General features: G+C 34.2%; 1 protein-coding gene across 1 annotated transcript in view; it reads left to right on the top strand.

The window, feature by feature from the left end:
• Positions 1–20,022, top strand: part of RNF11 (ring finger protein 11) — a 33,006-nt gene extending 12,984 nt beyond the window's left edge. Inside the window, exons 2-3 of the mRNA XM_016120398.2 lie at positions 15,673–15,842; positions 17,155–20,022. Of these exons, the coding sequence (XP_015975884.1) occupies positions 15,673–15,842; positions 17,155–17,326 (342 nt within the window). The 3' untranslated portion in view covers positions 17,327–20,022. The remainder of the gene's footprint in view (positions 1–15,672; positions 15,843–17,154) is intronic.
• The last annotated feature ends 565 nt before the right edge of the window (positions 20,023–20,587 follow it).

Genomic DNA, 20,587 nt, shown 5'->3' on the forward strand with positions numbered 1-20,587 from the left:
GAAGTACAAATTAGTAGTTGATAGTTGGACAGGAGGATGGGGAGCACAGCACTGGGAATGCAGTTTGCATTTATGTGATGGCTAAGTGGAGAGCCAGGGGAGGAAAGGAGCAATTGGGGGAATCCTTTTATGAACAATATAGATGTCTAACCAGTGTACTGTATACTTGAAACTAATTTAAATAAAGAAATTTATTAAAAAAAGAAAAAAAAAAAGAATGCCTGAGAGGCAGTCTCTTGAGTTACAGGTCACGAGCTCATCACTACTGCCAGAAACCACAAAGCCTTTGGGGTTTGAACCACAGAGTTCTGATAAAGGTGTGTGGTAGAGGAATTCAGTTAAATTTTGCTGTTGGAACACTGTTAGGTAAATTATCAGACCTCATTTAGTTAGGTAGCATGAAATGGGGTCATTTTAAAATGGCTGAAATTCTGAAATCTAATGAAATTAATTTAAAGTATAATTTATTCAAATGAAAAATTTTGTATCACAGAAAACAGCATCATAATATCAAAAATATTGCTAACAGTTTGGGCTTTTACACATTTTTTGGCAACTCACAATAAAAAATAAATTTACATCGTGCTTCAGTTTATAAGAAGAAAAACAAGGTTCATAAAACAGTATTGACCTTTATCATATATTCTCTATATTGCATTTCATTTTTTAGAAACTCCTAGCTGTGACCATCTAAAACTGATTTCACAACCCACTGTAGGTAATGATCTGCAGTCAAGAGAACGTTTCATGATACAGAGCCAAAAAGATAAGATTGTGAAATACATTTAAAATATTTTGTATATCCTGCATCTCAAAAAAGGTCTCTTAGGAATCCAAACTTGCCTCTTTGTAAAAGCCTGTTAGAGAAGTGCATACATGTTTATACCCTGGGGATAGTCATTAAGATCCTTAAGCTAGGTGCTTTACATTTATTTATTAAGGATTTTGGACTTTATCCTAGAGCAGTGGAAAGCTAGCCATTGAAGGAGTTGGTAGGATTATGTAAATTATATTAGATTTGCATTTTAGAAAGAGATCTCTGAACAGATTGGAAGAGGATAGGCAATATGGAAAGACTAGTTAGGAATCCACTGCATTACAGATACTGTTAAGTTGAGTGTTTGCAGTAGAGATGAGGACTTGTGTATGAATTCTGTTGATATTTAAGAGATAAAACCAGCAGAATTTAGTAATGGGTTGTGTGGAAAGAACGCCTGTCCAGGAGATTAGGATATAGAAACATCAAGAGCAGATTGTTTTGGGAGGAGAGTGGCTGTGCAGGGTTATAGGAATAAGGGCAATAATGGGATGGGGATTTGAAGGTATAATAGTTTGTTTTAATGAGAAGAACTTGATCATGTTTATAAACTGATGAGAAGGATCCAGTGAAGAGGTTGAATAGGTACAACAGCAAAATTCTATAGTGTAAGATTTCTAAGGTGGTGGAAACAGTTGGAATCCAAACAGAGGTAGTAGGATTGGCCTACATAAAAGAAAACGAAATATTTAAAACTTTTTAATAACTAAGTATTAAATAATAGTACATTCATATAGTCAGATTCTACAAGAATACAGATAAAACATCTTAACTTCTGTTCTTCAGCCACTCCCATAGGCAACTAATGTAAATTTTTTTGTGGAGCCTTCAAGAGATTTTACATACGTGCAAGCAAACACACAAAGGGCTCAAAACATATTCTTTGCTCAAAACATATCCCACTATACACAATTCTGCACCTTGCCTTTTTTTCCCCATGTACTATATCCTAAAGTTGTTTCCCTATCAATACATAAAAAGCTTCATTCTTCTCTAGGGCTGCATAGTATTTATTACATGGACAATTATTTAACCAGTTCACTATTCGATGGACATTTAGGTTGTTACCATTCTTTTGATAGCACCTGTATTTTAGGATGGAAAAACTAACGAGATAGGTACACATGTGGTTGGGGCTGTATATTTGAGTACAGAAGTTAAATGATCTGGGTACAGAGAGCTAGATGATTCATTTGAGGCCAGCAGATGGAAATTGAGTGTTAGGTTAAAGAGCCGCTATGTGGAAACTTAACTTCAAATGAACAGGAATTAAACCTCACCTAGGGAAATCTGGCCTGGTCAGTAAGCCAGATGGAGTAGAGGAGTAACTGGACCAGAGTTGGAGACAACAGCCAGGAAAATTCCTGAAACTACATGTTTTGTCAGTCAAAAGTCATTCTCAGAAGAAGAAGACACCCTTTAATAGAGAAGAATTAAGACTACTTTTCGTAGCCTCAAATCGGCACCCTTTGTCCAAGGTTAAATGGATCTAGCCCATTCAAAGGCAAAGACTGTTTTGAGTTCAGAATCTCTTAAGATGAGTCCCTAACCCCCTGGGCAGCAGGCCTGAACCAGTACAAGGCCTGTTAGGAATCAGGTCACACAGTGAGAGGTGAGCAGTGGACTAGCAAACAAAGCTTTATCTGTATTTACGACCACTCCCCAGTGCTAGCATCACAGGCTCAGCTCCACCTCAGATTGTCAGGCAGTGGATTCTCATAGGAGCACCAGTCCCTGGTGCCAAAAAGGTTGGGGATCACTTGCTGTCTTAAGACATTACTGCTTAATTTCCAAAGAACTTCATTTTTATACCATTGTTTTTCAGTTATAGAACTTGTAATTTTAATCTAAAATAGAAAAATCGATTAAGCCTAAGTTATAAATTTGTTTGCAGTGACTGAAGGCACCTTCAAGTGGTCATAATTTTTTCAATAACTTTATTGAGTCTCTGCTGTCACTCACGTCGTTAGTTACCAAGGACCAAATATAAGAAACAAACATGAAACAATACATAGAGGTGATAGGTACTAGAGGAGGCAGTCGTTAATCCTTTCTTTGTTTAATAACTCTTGAGAAGCTGAAAACCATAAATGTTCTTCCTAGAAGGAAGCACAGACTTTCACTTGCAATTTCAAGGAATTCATTTATTCCCTTAAGCCCTAGACCCTGATCAGATTAACAGCCTCTGGTCTATCATCTCAAACTTCTGTTTCTACTTTCTTTCATTGCCTTCTTCAATATATCTTGTCTGCCACTGCTGGGTCGCCTGTTAAAATATAGTCTAGGTTATAACACTTCAACAATTTCTCAATCCCTGGTACTTAATAACATGAAGGCTAAATATTTAAGAACATTCAATGTCCTTTACTCTTGGAAATTTGACTAAATGGATGTGACAGGGTCACAGCTCATTTGTAACACCAAACTGAGCTAAATTTTCCTGACATGGTACTTAGCATGTTCTTTCATTACAAACTTCTAAACCAAGAGTGGTTTGTGTACTTTAACAATATATTTTGAATTTTGTTAATTTATCTTTTTTCATTTTGTCTGCACATCAAGTGTAAAAAAAAAAATTAATTTCCATTGACTAGTATACCTTTGCATTCCAAGTTGCATTGTTGAAACCAAATATTATTTAGTAGGTAGTAACTTACTTGCAAGGAACTCCCAAAAGACTATTGCACTAAAATTATACACACACACTCACAAATATGTATTACACTGATTACTATGTCTTAAAAATAGGGTTAATACATGGTACAATGCAGATTAACCTTGAATAATACATTATGCTGAGTCAAAGAGGCCAGAGACAAAAGGTCATACTGTATGATTACATTTATATGAGATATCCAGACTAGGAACGGGTGGTGGCCAGAGGCTGGGGAGAAAGTGAAGAGTACGGAGTTTTATTTTAGAGTGTTGAAAGTGTTTTGGGGGAGCTTTTCAGACCTTGTTTTCCTAGCATGTCATTTTGGCTCAAATAAAATTTTATAAATTTTTAAAAGTATTTTGGAAATAGAGATAGTCATTGCACAACATTGTGAATGTACTAAAGGTCACTGAATTGTTCTCTTTAAGTTCATGAATTTTATGTGAATTTTACCTCAGTTTTAAAAGGCTGAAGTTAGATTTCGTTATACAAGTTGTATTCTTAGTAGAATTAAATGTAAATTGTGACTTGTCTCTATTTTACTTTCATGTTCTGTTCAGCTTATAAATTAGATTTTCTAAAGATAATTTTTAAAATTAGCTATTTACTTACCGATACTAACTTCGAAAAGTATTTTTCCTTTTTATAATAAATTGCAAAATAAATGCAGTTACATAGAAATAAAAGCTATAACTCATATTTTCAGTGCTCTAATGCAACTGTAGTTAACATTGCAATGCAACTATTTTCAAATATATTTGTAATAATACTTTATAATATTTTGCATCCTTTTAATTTTTACTTTATGTCATAAGTATTTTCTCATGTTACCATAGTCTTTAGAGCTCTAATTTTTAGAAGCCATAAATATTCCATTAAGTAGTATGCATTTAGGCTGTTTCTTATTTACAAAGTAAAATTTTTTGATAGTGATAGATGTAGAGGAGATAGTGAGATGTGTTTGCCATCTAGAAATTGTGCCAAGGACCATTTTATGAAAAAGTTATATGCTCACAGTTTCAGTTTGAAAATAACTTTTAAATAGCTGGCTGATGAGTAGATAGCCTTGTTTAGAACAACTTTACATTTAGATTCTAAGATTAATAACTCTGTAGTAATCTTAACTTTTACATTTGTACTTCTGAGGGCAGATCAGGAAGCTTTGCTTTTTTTTTTTTTTTTTTTTTTTTTTGAGGTGTATTACCAAAAGGATTTAAGCACTCTAATATTCTATGTTCTGCTAGTTTCCATTTCTCTTACTAGTTAAAACAGTTTGCTGATGACCTGACCCTGGAATTGAGCTTGAGAAAGAATCTAAAGACTGAACCTGATTTTCTGCTTCCAGACTTGTAGGTGCTGACACTTGGCACAATCTGAGTAGTATAGTAGACAAATATCACCATCTCACTGTTTATTTAGTACAGTCTTAATGTTGAGTTCCAGGGCATTCTTGGTATGTGTCTTAAGACAGCTATAATTTTTCTTGTTTCATATGGTATGGTATGTTACATGGAACAACATGAAAAATTAGAAGACAAGTATTAGGGATATGGTATTGAATGATTACTGTATTACAAAATAGAAACCACTTGTGTAGAAGCTGCAAGAGCCCCTCTGACTAAAGAATATAGAAAACCTAACTGGTCATACTAATTTTAGGCCTCCTCAAGAGACCCCAATAAGAGAACCAAATAAGTAATCTTGTAAGATCCTTACTCCTTTCACCTCCACCCCAAAATATTTTGCTAGGCTTCTAAGAAAAATCTCTTGTTAAAATGCAGGCTTTTGCAAAACAATTTTCAGCAGATGGTGATGAGACACCTGCATATCCACATAGTACAAAGAATAAAGTTGGACCCCTTTTTCACAGCATGTAAAAGAATTAACTCAGATTTCATATACCTAAATGTAAGAACTAAGACTCTTAGAAAATATGAGTAAGCCTCTATGTCCTTGGATTAGGCAAAGCCTTCTTAGATATGATACCAAAAGCAGAGGTGATCAAAAAATGAATAAGGTGGACATCATCAGATTTAAGAACTTTTGCTTCAAAGGACACCATCAGGAAAGTGAAAAAAAAAATGTATAGAATGCAAGAAAATATATGCAAATCATTTATCTGATAAGGGACTAATGTCCAACATGCATGTAATAAACTCTTACAACTCAATAAAGACAAAACTCAATTTTAAAAAGGATAAAGGATCCAAATAGACATTTCTGAAAAGAAAATATAAATGGCAGTCAGTGCGTGAAAAGATGTTTAACATCATTTGTTATCAGGGAAATGCAAATCAAAACCACTATGGTGACTATAATGAAAAATACAAAATAAGATTTGGCAATAATGTGGAGAGATTGAGAGGAACCCTCATTCACCGCTGGTAAGAATGTAAAATGGTGCAAGTCCTTTGGAAAACAGTTTGCATTTTCTCAAAAGAGAGCATAGAATTAGCAAGTCTGCTCCTAGCTTTATAGCCAAGAGAAATGAGAACATATGTCCACACAGAAACGTGTACACCAATGCCCATAGCAGTATATTCGTAATAGCCAAAAAGTAGAAACAACCCAAATGTTCATCAGTTGATGAATGGCTGAACAAAATGTGATATGTATATACAATATAATATTTTTCAGCAATTAAAATAAATGAGGTTCTGATAGATACTACAACATGGGGTAACTATGAAAACATGATTCCATTTATATAAAATGTCCAGAATAGACAAATCTATAGAAATAGAAAGCAAAGTAGTGGTTGCCTGAGGCTGGAAAATTTAGGAGGAAATGGGAAATAACTGCTAATTGGGTATGGAGTTTCTTTTGGAGATGAAATTTAGAACCTATGTTCTAAAATTGTGATGATGGTTACATAACTCTGAAAATACTGAATTGTTAACTTTAAACAAATTATTTATATTGTGTGAATTATATCTCAAAGTATCTTATTAAATGTAGGCCTTTTAACTTTAGTAAGCGATACCGTATTTCCTCAGTGGTGAAATGTACTTTTTAAACTTTTCAGTGCTTTTTGAAATCAGAATGTATATTTTAATTGGTGTATACATTTAACGGGCTAGTTGTTAGGATTCAAGAAATACACCTAAAGAGTTATTTTGCAAAATTCTTCCAAAGTTCAGCTGTCTTTAGAGGAAATTAATTTTATTGGTGATAGCCCTGGTTCTTCAAAAAAAAAAAAATAATAATAATAACTTTAAAAAAGAGGGAGAGGGTATCTGTTAGAAAACTTAGTGCAGTAAATGTAATAACAGACTTCCTGAGCTCCAAAGCCAACCCTTGGCTGCTATGGACGTATTCTTTTTGAGATTAATACCTTTTTTTTTTTTTTTTTTTTTTTTTTTAAGCTTGTGTCTTTTAACTCTTTAAAGGCTACATATATTCTGACTGGTTGGTTCTGCAAAGAATTCTTGGGCTTATTACTTGTAGTTTTCAAATAGGAATCTTATATTTACATCTTCTGTTTAATGATGAAAGACAAATTATTGAAATACATATTCTTATTGAGCTGGTAAAATTCCAAGATGGGATGCTTAAATGAGAAAAATTCCAGTGTTTTGAGCTGTAGCAAAGAAGTAGTTCCAACAATAACTCATGCACTAAGTCAGAGGAATATATCTTGACCTACAACTGTCCTGGAGATCTGCCACATTATAAGCAATTCTTTTTCAGTAAGTGGGTGTTATTTCCCCTCTGGAAACCAATTTTTATTTGGTGAGAACAAAAAGATAGGCTAATTTAGGAAAGAAGATAGTAATGGTGCTTAAGTGACCTTTGTCTTAAGACAAAACTAACCCCAAGGTGCTTTATTTTAATGATACACATGGATTAGAATCAGAAACCACAGCAGCCATTCTCTCCCATCGCTCTTATCCATGGGTTTCAGGATTTTTCTGATCTATCAATACTATTCATTTTCTCATAACCTCAGTTCACAAATGCCTCTAATCTGCTGCTTAGTGACCTTTCTGATCAGTTCTAATTCTAAGAGAAAAAAGAATCTGATTGTTTCAACCTCTCTTCACCAGTCAGGAGGTGCAAGTCATCAAATGTTGGCTAGCCTATGGGTCTACTAGAATGTATGCCTGTCCCAGAAGTTGACAGATCATGAGCAATTTAGGGATAGTAAGTAGGAGCTGTGAGCAAGGTAGTTATCTTCTCGTTTACTAATTCTGTATACTCCTACTGTAGCAGATGTAGGCATCAGAAGGACAGAGACCTTATCTGTCTTGGTCAATGTCTCCTTTACCTAAGGTCAATGTCTCCTTTACCGAAACAGCATCTGAAATGTGGTTGGGTGTTCAAGAAATACTGTAATTGGTGCCTGGGCTCAAAATGTGACCTTGATTTCCTTTGTCTTGAGATTAGGGGATGAATAAGCTTATCTAATGATTTGCTGATATTGAATGCCTGTGCTAATAATGCCTACCAACTCTCCTCTAATTAGGATACTGGTTATAACTGTATGATAAGTGGTCAGTGAATATGTAATAAATGAAAGAAGCTAACTTTTTCATTTCTTTAAAAAACAAACAAACTACCTCCCTGAAAGCAGTGCTTTTTTCTATGTACATCACTCTAGTTTATAATATTCTCATTAAATATAAAATTATATCATTTGTCAGTAACATAGATGGGATACTGGCTTTTTCCCCCTCTATACCTGTAATCGTATAATATGTGTACATTATCCTTTATGGTAGAAACTGCATTAATGCTAATCTTTGGGATTTGGGGTTGGTTGATTGGTTGGTTGGTGGGTTTGGGTTTTTATGTTTTTGGTCAGGCGTCATTGAAAGTCATTTAGAATATGCATTGAGACCATCTATTCTAAATCCTCCATTTTATGGCCTTAAGTTTCAGTTTGGCAGAATTCAGAGAAAACATTCCCAGTAGGAGACTGCAGCTGGGGAGGGGGTGGTGCCAGCAGCAGCTTGTAAGGCTGTAGGAGAAAATCAGAAGAGCTGACTCTGATTTCCTACTGGAGGAAAGCTTTTGGTGACAAGCTACATTCTTTAACAGTGACTTTATTTTTCCTTCACCACAAACCAGACTTGTACTATTTCCAGCCTCAGCACGTTATTTAGGCACTTCCCCACTTCATTGTTTGCTTCTGAAATTGTATCATATTTCCTAAACTAAGTCCAACTTTTAATGCAGTACCCTTCAGATAGACACATTTACACTTTGATCTGTTTCTTGCTTGGCTTGTAAACTCCCTAAGATTGGAGCCCATTATATTTTTCACATTTATCATTTTATAGGTGCTTCATTATACATTAACAAGCAACTGGAATGAGTCAGAGATTTTTGTCATGAGAAGGTCAGATCTTGCTTTTTTGTGACTGATTCTGCCTTTTTCTTTGCTCTGCCTCAGTTATTTTGTAATCATTTGTTCCATTTTTGTTCTACTCCCTTCCATGATGCTGTAATTCTTTTCTTAACACATTTTAACTTAAAATTATTTTCTCTAGGACAAATGCTTTCTCGGTTTTGTTGTTGTTTGCATGAAAACTTAAGTGAAGTATTAAAGTATTAAGAAAGGAAAAGTTTATTTGAAATATATTTGCTTCTCTTATTGTGAATTACCCCTTTCTTGAAATTTAAGCTTACAAGGCAACTATCAACGTTGAGGAAATTATAGTTAGATAAGATTATAAGACATTTAAGTAGTTGATGGGGATAAAGGGAAGGGGGGTGAGAAAGAGTGAGGGTGGTGGGGAGGAGGGGGAAGAAAGAAGAATCAGGAAGGATGAGATGTCTACCTTGGATGACTAGTAATGTCATTAGAAGAAAGCCTAGATAGGAATCTTGATAGGTACTTTACTTGCATTTTCTTAGGTATTCCATACAACACTCTTTCAAGATTAGGTATTCTATTCCTTTCTCTGATGAAGAAACTTATGCTTATATGTGTTAAGTAACTTGCCTATGGCTGTATACCTAATAGTGCCAGAGCTTAAATTCCATGAAATGTCTATATTCTTTCTACTATTGTTCTCTGTCATTAACCTAGATAGTGGAGATAGATATTCTGAGTTTGAGAAGGATCATGGAAGTAGAAAGAGATAATTAGTTTGGTTTTAGGCATATTGAAGTTCCTATGGGATAGGTCAGTAGAAATTTGAAAGAGGCATGTTTTAACCAGGTATTATCACTTGGAAAAAGAATCTTGGTTATAATATATATCGTTTTCCTTTTTGGTTTTATTGTGGGTTAATCCAAATCACTGGCAATTTATTCATAGTATATTTACAAAATCCTGATGGGACTATATGACATGAATTGCAGGAACATGAGTTCTTTGATTTAAATTGCTCAGTTATCCAATTGAGTCCCTACTATGTGCCAGATACTGCGATGAGCAAATAACATACATTGGTAAGTAAAACAAACATAACACCTACCCTTGTCAAGTTTATAGTCTAGTGATGAGGAAGTACATTAATCAAATAATGGCACAGATAATCACACACCTTTTAAGCCCAAGCACAAAATACCTCCTGAATTATATTCATAGACATAAAGACAGGGACAATCAATTGAACCCTCAAAGGCACTGGCATTTATATTTACTAGCAATTTAGTACATTGGTGATTTAGATTTTCATAAATTGATTCAATTTGTAGTATTTCTTTTTGCATTAAGTGCTCTGGAACATTGGAAAGGTTTAATTTGTAAACCTTGTTCTTCACAGGTCTTCAAAATCATATTTAGAGTTCACATTTGAGGGGAATGGTGAAAGTAGATATTTTTATCAGTCATTCTTAAAGAATATGTTTAGCAAAACAAAAAACTATAATCCCAATGTTATGGCATGTACACTAACTTTATTAGGTATTTAACAATTGGCTAGAGGTTCCAAGAAATGTAAAGAAACACTGTAGTAAGTTAATGGGTGACTGTTTTTAGCTTTAGTGGGTAAATTGTTCAGTAGACCATTTATTCATCTGTCCATTCAGTGAGGAACAAAGATAGACATAATTCTTATCATGGATCTACAGTCTGGTGGGGAGGACAAACATTCAAATTATAACTAAGTGTAAAGTTATACCCATGACATCCTGTGAAGGAAAGTAAGTTGGTGTATAAGAACCTGTAATAGAGGAGAATGGTTAGTTAGGGAAAATTACTGAGAAAGTAGAAGTCGTCCATCTGAGCTCTGAAGGAAGAAAGGAGGTATTTAAACAGTGGTGATGGAGGAGAGTGTTCCATGCAGACTACATTGTACCAATATGTGGGAATGGTAGGTAGTCTACTAGGGAAGCCCAAGGTACTGAGTAGGCACTCACTGTCTAGCACATAGCAAAATTCCGGACTCCCTGAAGGAAAGCAGGTGTTTGGCATAAATCATAGTATTTACACAAAGAGCTTAGGCACCATGAAATATCAGTCAGGGAATGGTGAGAAGTATCATGGCATCCATATCTTTTAAAAATCGCAGTTTTTATATTCTTGTCTACCTTATTCAATGGCTTCTAGATTACATTAGAAGCAAGATTCCATTTCGCCACCTAGAAAATACCATTGGATCTCTAATTACTAAACAGTAAGTCATACATCAGAATATTTTAAACAAATATGGCAATTAAAATTAGTTGTGTATGGTAAGAAGGGTGAGGCCACATCCATCTTTAAAATATCAGGTGTTCTTAGTCATTTCCCTCTATGGCTTTCTGAAAAGTTGCATGTATACCGAAATTAGAATGTTAAATCATTTTAAATATCTAGACAGTACTTAGAGGGTCCCAGTCCCTTTGGTTTAACAAAAAATACCATAGAAGACAGTGCACAAATAATATGAATAATTAAAATGTAAGGTTTTAATTTTAATATAGATTATATCATGTTTTTTCATAGTGTTTCTTTTCTATTCTGATTTCTGTGTTCTCTGTATATGAAAGTGAACCAAAGAAATATAGCCTCTTAAAAATACATGCTTAGGGAGACTACTTGTAAAACAATTTAGTCCTTTAGTCCTTTTTGTAGTAGGTGCATACGTCCAACGATTTTGGAGTTCCTTATTACCCATAGTCTTATACCAGTTTGCAGTGTGACTTCATATGTGTCATATCTTGGTGTAGATGGTAGCATATCAAGACTGGTCAGCTGGACTGGGACTGAGAGTCAGGCAGGTAGTTTAGACTGGAAAGGTTTGAAAAATCTCAGAACTAGCAGGGTCACAACGCAGGCCAAAATGTTTCTGTGTTCAGGGACAAGCCAGAATGTCAGGACCAACGCCAGGAACAATGGTATTAGCTTAAAGTCTTCAAAACAGGGTCATTTAATGATGGGGAGAAAACAGAGGGTTAGAATAACTTATAAATGTTGGTATTTATGAAACTCTTTGATGTTATCTTGTAATAGTGTATCATTACCCTCTAAAGTAGTGCTATTATATCCTTTATTCAAAGATATGAAGAGATTTGGCTCAAGTCACCAGAGTAAATAGCAAGGACTCAAAATCTTTTTTAATTTTTTAGACTGAAAATCCCATATTCTTAGATAAAAGTGTTTTTTCAACTGTGTTCCCTTGATTCCTAGTATCCTGCCAAGGTATCCCAGGTGGGGGTCAGAGGGATGGGATGCTCTTCCTTCTTAGGCCACGTTCTATCCCAGCCCCATTCCATCAGAGTAGCTTGATTTTATATATCGTGATAATAAATAAAATTCCTTTGAACCAAAGTTTTGTCATTTATATCTGTTGGGTTAGTAGACTGTGTTAACTTTATAGACCAGGTAGTTGATGAAAGTGACAACAGAGAGCAGACATCCCAAAGTAAGCACAAGGAGAAACTGTCCCCTGGTGTTTTAAAACAACGTTCTGAGCCTTAGGTAGCAGCAGAATTTGACCTTCTCCCAACATTACAGGAAGAACCACTTGAGGTAGGCCATCAAGTGTTCCAATCAAAGAAAAGAGAGGTATGATTAGACTTTATTTTACAGGGGCAGTTTAATGATGGATTTAAAGTTTTTTTGAAATTCTCCAATTCCACAAGTTATTCAAATGATAAAACCTTTGTTGTAGATGAAAAACCTTTATAGAACCATTTATTAGATATAAATCCCTTATTTTGATGGCTTTCTTAAAATATCATTTCAATATACTGTTTTTCAAAGTGATATAATTGGACAAAATCCAAATCATTTAACTTATAGAATCTTCTTGCTATCCAGCAACCAAGTGTGGTGTAGTGGAAATTACTGGCTTAAAAGGGAAACCAGAGTTCTAATTCCAACATTGTTAGTAATTATGTGACTATAAGTGGGCAAGCTTGGGTCGATAAAATGGGAGAGTTGGTCTTAAATGAATTCTAAGATTCCTTTTTGAAAAGTTTTACTTACTTTAGCTAATTCATTTCTTTGACTGAATTTTATTTATTTTCAGCTTTATTAAGGCATAATTGACATAAAATTGTAAATCCAGTTCATTTCTTAAACATTGGAATGCTGTTCTATAGTCATACTATTAAAGCTGCAAAAATAGTAGCTAACATTTAATAAAGGAGTTTTTATTTATTTGTCTCGTGTTGTACCAGGGAACTTAGAATTTCCATTTAATTCTTAACAGTGGTCTGAGTACTTTACACATGGAGAAACTGAGGCTCATAGAAGTTAAATAACTTGGTCAAGTTCTTATAGCTAATAAGTGGCAGAACAAGGATAATCCTTTTGACTCTGAACTATGAAACTTTTTCTGCATTGCAAGTTTTCCTAGTAGATATAAAACCTTGAAGAAGTGAATATTTAAACGAGAGATGGCAGCAGCTATATTTATGATCATTAATAACTAAGGGATCATGTAACTTTTATATGCATCATAAAGCCTGGTTAACAAAGTTGTTTTTCTAGTGCATAAAATAGGGCTTTAATATACATGGTGCATATAAAATAATCTCTGAGTTTGAGCTACAAACTGAAAAATTTTGCATATGTGCAAAGCTCATTTAAAAGGAAATATTCATTTTAAAAAGTAACTGTTGATAAAGCAAAAAATTGCTTGTAGTAATAGTGCTATAGATATACAGGGCTGAAAGCTTTCAAGTTCTACCAGAGTGAAATGCAGTCAGTTTAGTGCTTACCTTCTGTGAAAGTTAAAAGAATTGACAGTCTCTTCTCACTTGATGGCTGCCACATGTTCACTTAAGTTTCACTGTATTCTGTATAATCGTCCTAATTCTCTCATAGGTAAATAACACCAATGTAATTAAGCTGAGGCTAGAGGCAGAGTCTGTCAATATTGAGTGACAAGGAAGAAGATTAGGGAAGGCTTCATGTCAACAACCAACTGGACAGGGTAGAATTTCGACCAATGGACCTGTACAGAAAGGTAAAGGGGTAAAAAAAGAAAGAAAAGACAAAGAAAAAAGAAAGGTAGAGGAAATAGCAAGAGCAAAGATCAGAAAGCATGGGACTTATAGGAAACCGCTAATTTGGCTGCAATATAAATATAGCTCTTTGATTGCAATATTAATAGTCATAATAACTACCATTTATCAAGTTGCTGCCATTCCAGGGTTCACCAGCTTCCTTATTTAAGCCTTGTAACACCCCTATAAGTAAGGTAGGATGTAATCCAGATATGTTAAATAGCTTAAACATGGTCACTCTGTTAAATGGCAGAGAAGTAACTTAAACCCAAGCTGGATCCAAGAGCCACATTTAATATGTCTTCTTTGCGTGTACCATGCACTAAATAAATATTTGGATGAAAACTATAGTTTTGATAAGCATTCACATGCTTATTATTTCCTAAATGATGAGATAGAAGTATGGAAATACTTAAAGTAACTTAATGTTTTACATGGAAATTTATAAAACTTTGAACTACTGTCATACTCTTAATTTGATAAAGGATTTACTGAGTTTTGAAATCTTTAATTAAACATTTGTTCTGAATCTCAGAGGAAAGGAATATTTAAAGTTTTATGTTGAACTATCTTTGATAGGGACTACTGTCAGAAAAGGAGGGTTATAAGGATAAGTCTAATGGGACATTATGGTTTCAAAGCTTAACACAAATTTAGCAGTTATTCTTGGAGGCATTATCTCAACAATTACAAATGTTGGCTCTCATTGTAAACAAGTGTGTAAATTGTAGAGATCATGCTTGATCTTATAGGAGGACTGGAAATAACATTTTCTAATGTAAGTAGTGATATGATGTTAAATTTCCCATGAAGTTTCACACATGGGTTCTATTTGATAGAGATGTTCTCCAGAAAAAAACATAATAGGCAGCTCAAAAATGGTTCTAGCCACAATTAAATTATTAGGCCAAAGATGTACTGTCTTTATACTTCATTGAGATCTCTTAAATGTCTCATCAGAGAGATTTTCCCTGAGCATCCTATCTAAAGTAGCACCCCCCCCATCACTCCAGGAACTTAATTTTGTTTACTCACAACTCCCCATCCCCTCATTTGTTAATAGGTACTCATTTATCTGTTGAAAGAATGTATAAAGAGTATGAATAAAATTATTTCAGAAATGTGAGTAGAAGGAAAGCAATATGTCTAGATTAATACACTTTATATAGTAATATATGCAAGTAAATGAATGTTATATAAGTAGATATTAGTCTATGTGATTTATAGCCCTAAAAACTATGTATCCCACTTGGGAGGAAAGGTGGCCTCATTTGGCTGACTCAATTATCATATCCAAGTATGTATCCAGAAGCCTGAAAGGAATTTTACAAAAGTTTATTGCAACAGTATCCAGTCTTTCCAAATAAATAATGAATTAATTTTAATATTGTTGTCCATATGGAAAGAAAAAATAAGTTAGCAAATAAGGGTCTATAATGGCCAGTTCTAATGTAAATAATGATATACTGAGACCATAAAACTCCATTGTGGCCTACAGAATACTGAATACAGTTCATTAGGTTACTTAATTTTATTGATTTGTCTTTTTGGATATTAGGACTGAATGTATCTTGGCTATCTGGTTGTCATGGAAAAATACTTCAGATAACATTCTGTGCCAGTTTTTCAGTGAATCTTGTGTTTAGATCCTTCAAAGTAGGTCCGATATGCTAAAGTTAAGGCAAAGAAAAACAGAATCTCATCCTACTGGACACTAGCTCAGCCCCAGCCAAAAAAAGAACAAATAAAACATTACCCCAGAAAACAGATTTTTAAACAATAATCCTTTTCTCCATTTCTTAAAATTTAGGAACAAGTTCCAGTTCCGGTCTATCATCCAACACCTAGCCAGACTCGCCTAGCAACTCAGCTGACTGAAGAGGAACAAATTAGGATAGCTCAAAGAATAGGCCTTATACAGCATCTGCCTAAAGGAGTTTATGACCCTGGAAGAGATGGATCAGAAAAAAAGATCCGGGAGTAAGTTTTGATAAATTTATACATGTTTCAAAGGTCTATCTCTAGGAATTTTCTTTTGAAAAAAAATTTTGCATTTTGGAAGTCAGATAATATAATCAGTTCATACAAGAAAATGTGTAGATGTAGTAATTTAAGAACTTTTCTATCAAAATAACTAAGAAATAATGGTATGAATTTTGACCATTTTATATGTTGCTTGTACCCATTTGGATGACAGTTGATTTCAGTTAAAAACACCCGTGTGAGTTGTGAACTAGTACCAACATTGCCTTGTCAGCTAGGAAAGCAATTTGGAAAGGTGTCAAGGACCTTCAGGTCTATACCCTTTGAGACAGTTAATTCTAGAGATCTATCCCAGAATATGTACCTCACTCCAACTCCTAGAGCTTAATGCATAAAGATATTCACCATAGTTTTATTTAATAAAAAACAACAGTAGAGGTATAATTAAGTAGACTGTGGTATAAGAATACTTTGGTAGGTTATGCAGCCATTAAAACTGCTTACTAATGGTTTTAGTGATATAAGAAAATCTTATATTCATTCCTGTGGCATAATTCTATTAAGCCTGGTGAGTTGAATATAAAATTTTACTTCTGGGGAGTTTTATCTTCAGAACTCATTATTGACTGACAGTCCCCTAATGAAGACAGCCATTCTCCTTTTTGGTTGAGAATGGTCTTGCCAATACAGACATAATCTAATTTACTGTGTTGATGTTTGACTCTTTGAACCATAACACCATTTAGTGCTAGCGGTTAAGATCATAGCCTTTTGAAACACTGCAAAATTGGGCTCTTCTTGAACCTGTAGAAGAGTGCAGTGAACTTGAAACTGGGTTAATGAAGAGACTTTTAGCCTATAGCATCCCAGTAAATAGGCTGAAATTAGTGGTTTTGTTTTTCTGTATAGTTATTAAAATGAAAACTTTCTTATCCTTGGGCTTAACACTACAAACTTGGTTCAGATAAATAGTTTATTTGACTGTTTCCTACCTAAACCATCACATTCTTCTTAGGTGCCTTTTACATAAAGCTGTGTTATAAGCACTGTTCTAGCAATGAACTTGGTCCCTCATGTGGTCCATTTCTCTTTGCTCTAGCGATTGCTCTCAAACTCTGCAAATTCCCGGGTGACTGAAATAAGAGGTTGTGGATAATTTAGCACTTATTAGGAAAAAATTTCAGTTTTCTTCGGTGGTAGGATGACAGGCAAACAATTTTCATCTGTTCAGATTAACACTGTCTTTCTAAGGAGATGATAGATCACTTATCTAAAAGTGCTTTCTGATTTTCTTCTTCACCCCCAACAGGTGTGTGATCTGTATGATGGACTTTGTTTATGGGGACCCAATTCGATTTCTGCCGTGCATGCACATCTATCACCTGGACTGTATAGATGACTGGTTGATGAGATCCTTCACGTGCCCCTCCTGCATGGAGCCAGTTGATGCAGCACTGCTTTCGTCCTATGAGACTAATTGAGCCAGGGTCTCTCATCTGACTTCAAGTGAACCATCATTTTTGGTGGTTTTGATCTTTGTCACTGAGCCCAAAGAGCCAGGGATTAGGAATTAAGATCATGCACAAAAGTTTCCTAAAAATTCCTGAATGGCTGCAGATGTTGGGGAAAAGTAGGTGATATTTTAGAAACTTACGGGGAAAAAGTAGGATGGTATTTTTATGTAAAGCCTTGACCCAGTGTTTAAAAATATAATTGTATTTAGATCTTGTTATTGCTCCAGTACATAGGAATTGTGTAAAGTGTTACAGCAGCTGTATATGTTTAAATTGTGTGTGTTGAAGATTAGGAAAAAGATAGTGATTGTTTTTCCTAAAAGAAATAACTTTCTTCTTCCCCTCACTCAAATTCTTTTCTGAAGTTGCTGGCATTTGGGTCAAGGTTTTATTAAAAGCTACATTTTATAACACTGGCACAAAAAAAAAAGTAGTTTTAAGCTTGTTTGCACAGTTCTTTTTTTCCATTGGAAATGGAATTCATTGCCTTAGGTCTTTTTAAATAGTGTATTATTATCGTTGGGGCTGGCTCTGTGCTTGAAAACCAGTTTATTTATAACCTGTTATAAGTGCTATATCTGTTTGCAGTTAGGAAATGCAGAATTCAAAGTGATCTCCTAGCTCGTAAGCAAACTGAGATGCACTATCCCTTTTCTATTAAAAAATGAGTTAATGTGTCGAGAAACCAATTCTAGTAAAGTGGGGTTTAATATTACCCTTCCCCATGTGTTTTATCTAACTATTTTGGTTGTTAATATGGTGATAATTAAAAGTCAAGGTAAATTTTAAATAATTAAGATTTCTGATTTATTGAGCTTGAATTATGCCACGATGCTTATGTAAAAATGAAAGTGGCACCATGGTGAAACTGAGAAAAGTTTCTCAGTTGTAATAATTTTGATTTATTTTTTCCTGTGACTTCCTTCCCTGTTGTCTTGAACCATAGCAAAAGGATACTGCATCTCTTATTATTGTAGTGCTGAGGTTATTGAAGTTATATAAAACACATCTCAGTTTCTGTTTCTTGGAAAGGAAGGTCTTGCTAGCTGACTGATAAGTCTAATAAGCGGGGAGAATTAAGATAATTATATTTCATGTTTTGCACACAAATCCAGAATTTGTATAACTACATGACTTCATAGTTGTGATCTCAAACAAGAAGGAATTTCTCCTTTATCTTTTTCTTGCAGTTAATGTAAGAACACTGAATCTCTAAGCTTCTGAAGTGTTAGAGGTAGAGATGGTCTAGTAAAGATGTAGTTGTAATGTTTTATCCATTTAGCATGTGTTTATTTTTCCTTATGTACTCAAAGGTGATTTATTTGTTCAGCTCAATGATATTACAGCTAAAAAATCATTTATTAGCAAAAGGAGAAGCAATTTCAACCTAACAAATCAGAAATGGTTCTTATTTTTTATTGAGTTGAATATTTGACTCTAACACTTTTCTACATATGAAACACAAGCATCTTGAAGGTTCTTCATAATTGCATTATAGAGGAATTTAGTATGTCATAAGTGTTTCTTAAAGATTCGACATTTGACTGTAGTATCCATATGTTGGTTAATTTTACTATGAGCCCCATGATGGAAAGACTTAAAGACGAATTTGAGGAAAAAATGAAAGAAATTAGATTATCAGGTTCTGTTAAATTGTTATATGTATCTTGCTTAAGTTGTTGTTCATTAATTTATATCCACCCAATTACATAAAGCAAATTTGGAGGAAACACCTGAAGTTGTGCAATATTTTCAGTGATATTACTTTTTTATCCTTGTGTTTTCTATTTAAACATGATGTCTGTGTGTCATCAAGTATTCTAGTCAGATTTTCTTTTTTTCTAGGTTGTTAAATTTGGTAAATGAACTTTTAAAAAAAAATCATTTTCTATGTTGCTGTTAGTCTTTCCTTTTTACAAGGCTTCTTTTCACAGAAGTTTGGCAGTAATATCGAAGGGAACCAGTATTGAGCTGAATGCTTTTTTTAGGTACTTCATATTCTTTAATTTTGATTTTCACATACCATGTTAAGAACCATCAATTTTGGCTTTTACTAAGTTAAATAAAGTTATAATACAGTTGTAAAGGGCTAAAGTTAGAGTTGATTACATAATAATATTTCCCAAGTTATTTTTCTTTAAAATAGACATGTATACATTTAATTAATTACTTATAAATCTCTAGATGTATATATACTTTTGGGGAAGTATTTTTTATGGCTTGGCATTGAATACAGTCTAATCATAAATTTAGATGCTTAATAGCTTCAGCTTTTCTAAAGCCAAAAAATAAGCTCAGCATATTTAGATTTGAGCAAGATGTGTTCATGCTTGGCCATAGGATTTAAACTGAAAAGCCTGACCAGGAAAAAATAAAAGAATCTTATTCTTTTAAACATAAACCCAACAAGTTGAAATATTTTCAGATACTTCTAATTTGGTTTACACAAACCTTTTCAATTCTAGAAGTGTTTTTTTTTTGTTTGTTTTATTGGAATCTCTTAAGCCAGGTACTATAAGACTCTCCCCTTACATTCAATATCTACCATGTGATCTAAAACAGTATGATTTTACAGAATATACTGAGCGCTGATGTTACAAATTCTGTGTACAAAACTCAGTGTGCATTTTTAAAAAGAAACAACAATAAAATAGTCAAGAATAGCGTTGCCTATGGTCCTGAAAACTTAAAATGGTAAAGAGTTGAAGGTGTCTTTGGCTGGTGGCCTCCTTTGCTTACGAGGGCCTCACGGTCAACTGCATATAAGTGCATTATAACTGACATAATAACCTCAACTAATTTTTTAAGCCTTTAATTTTGAAAGTAGTGAACATGTGAAAGTTTTATTTTTGATTAGTATCACCTGAAGTAATATTAAATTTACTCATCTGCTTTTACCAGGTGAGGAGAAAGAGAAGATAAGTTCATTAGCTCTCTTTCTGTACCCTCTCTATGTAGCTTCCCCTTCTCCAATTGTACACTCAACTAGACTGCCTTAAGACACAAGCGTGGTTCCGGATGTCCCCATCGTGGGAGGCATGGGCAGGAGAGCCATCAGAGTCCTGAGCAGTCTTCTCCTGACTGTATTATATTAGTTCTTTAGTATCTTAGCTGAATTCCTTCTTATTCCCACTTGATCTCAGTTTCTAAGTAATTGCCATTGAGGTCTCTGGTTTCTAACAACTTACTCACAAAGGCTATTTGATGCTCCTGCACCCTTCAGAAGTA

Source organism: Rousettus aegyptiacus, unplaced genomic scaffold (assembly GCF_014176215.1).
Source record: "Rousettus aegyptiacus isolate mRouAeg1 unplaced genomic scaffold, mRouAeg1.p scaffold_m13_p_1, whole genome shotgun sequence".
Taxonomy (NCBI): Eukaryota; Metazoa; Chordata; class Mammalia; order Chiroptera; family Pteropodidae; genus Rousettus; species Rousettus aegyptiacus.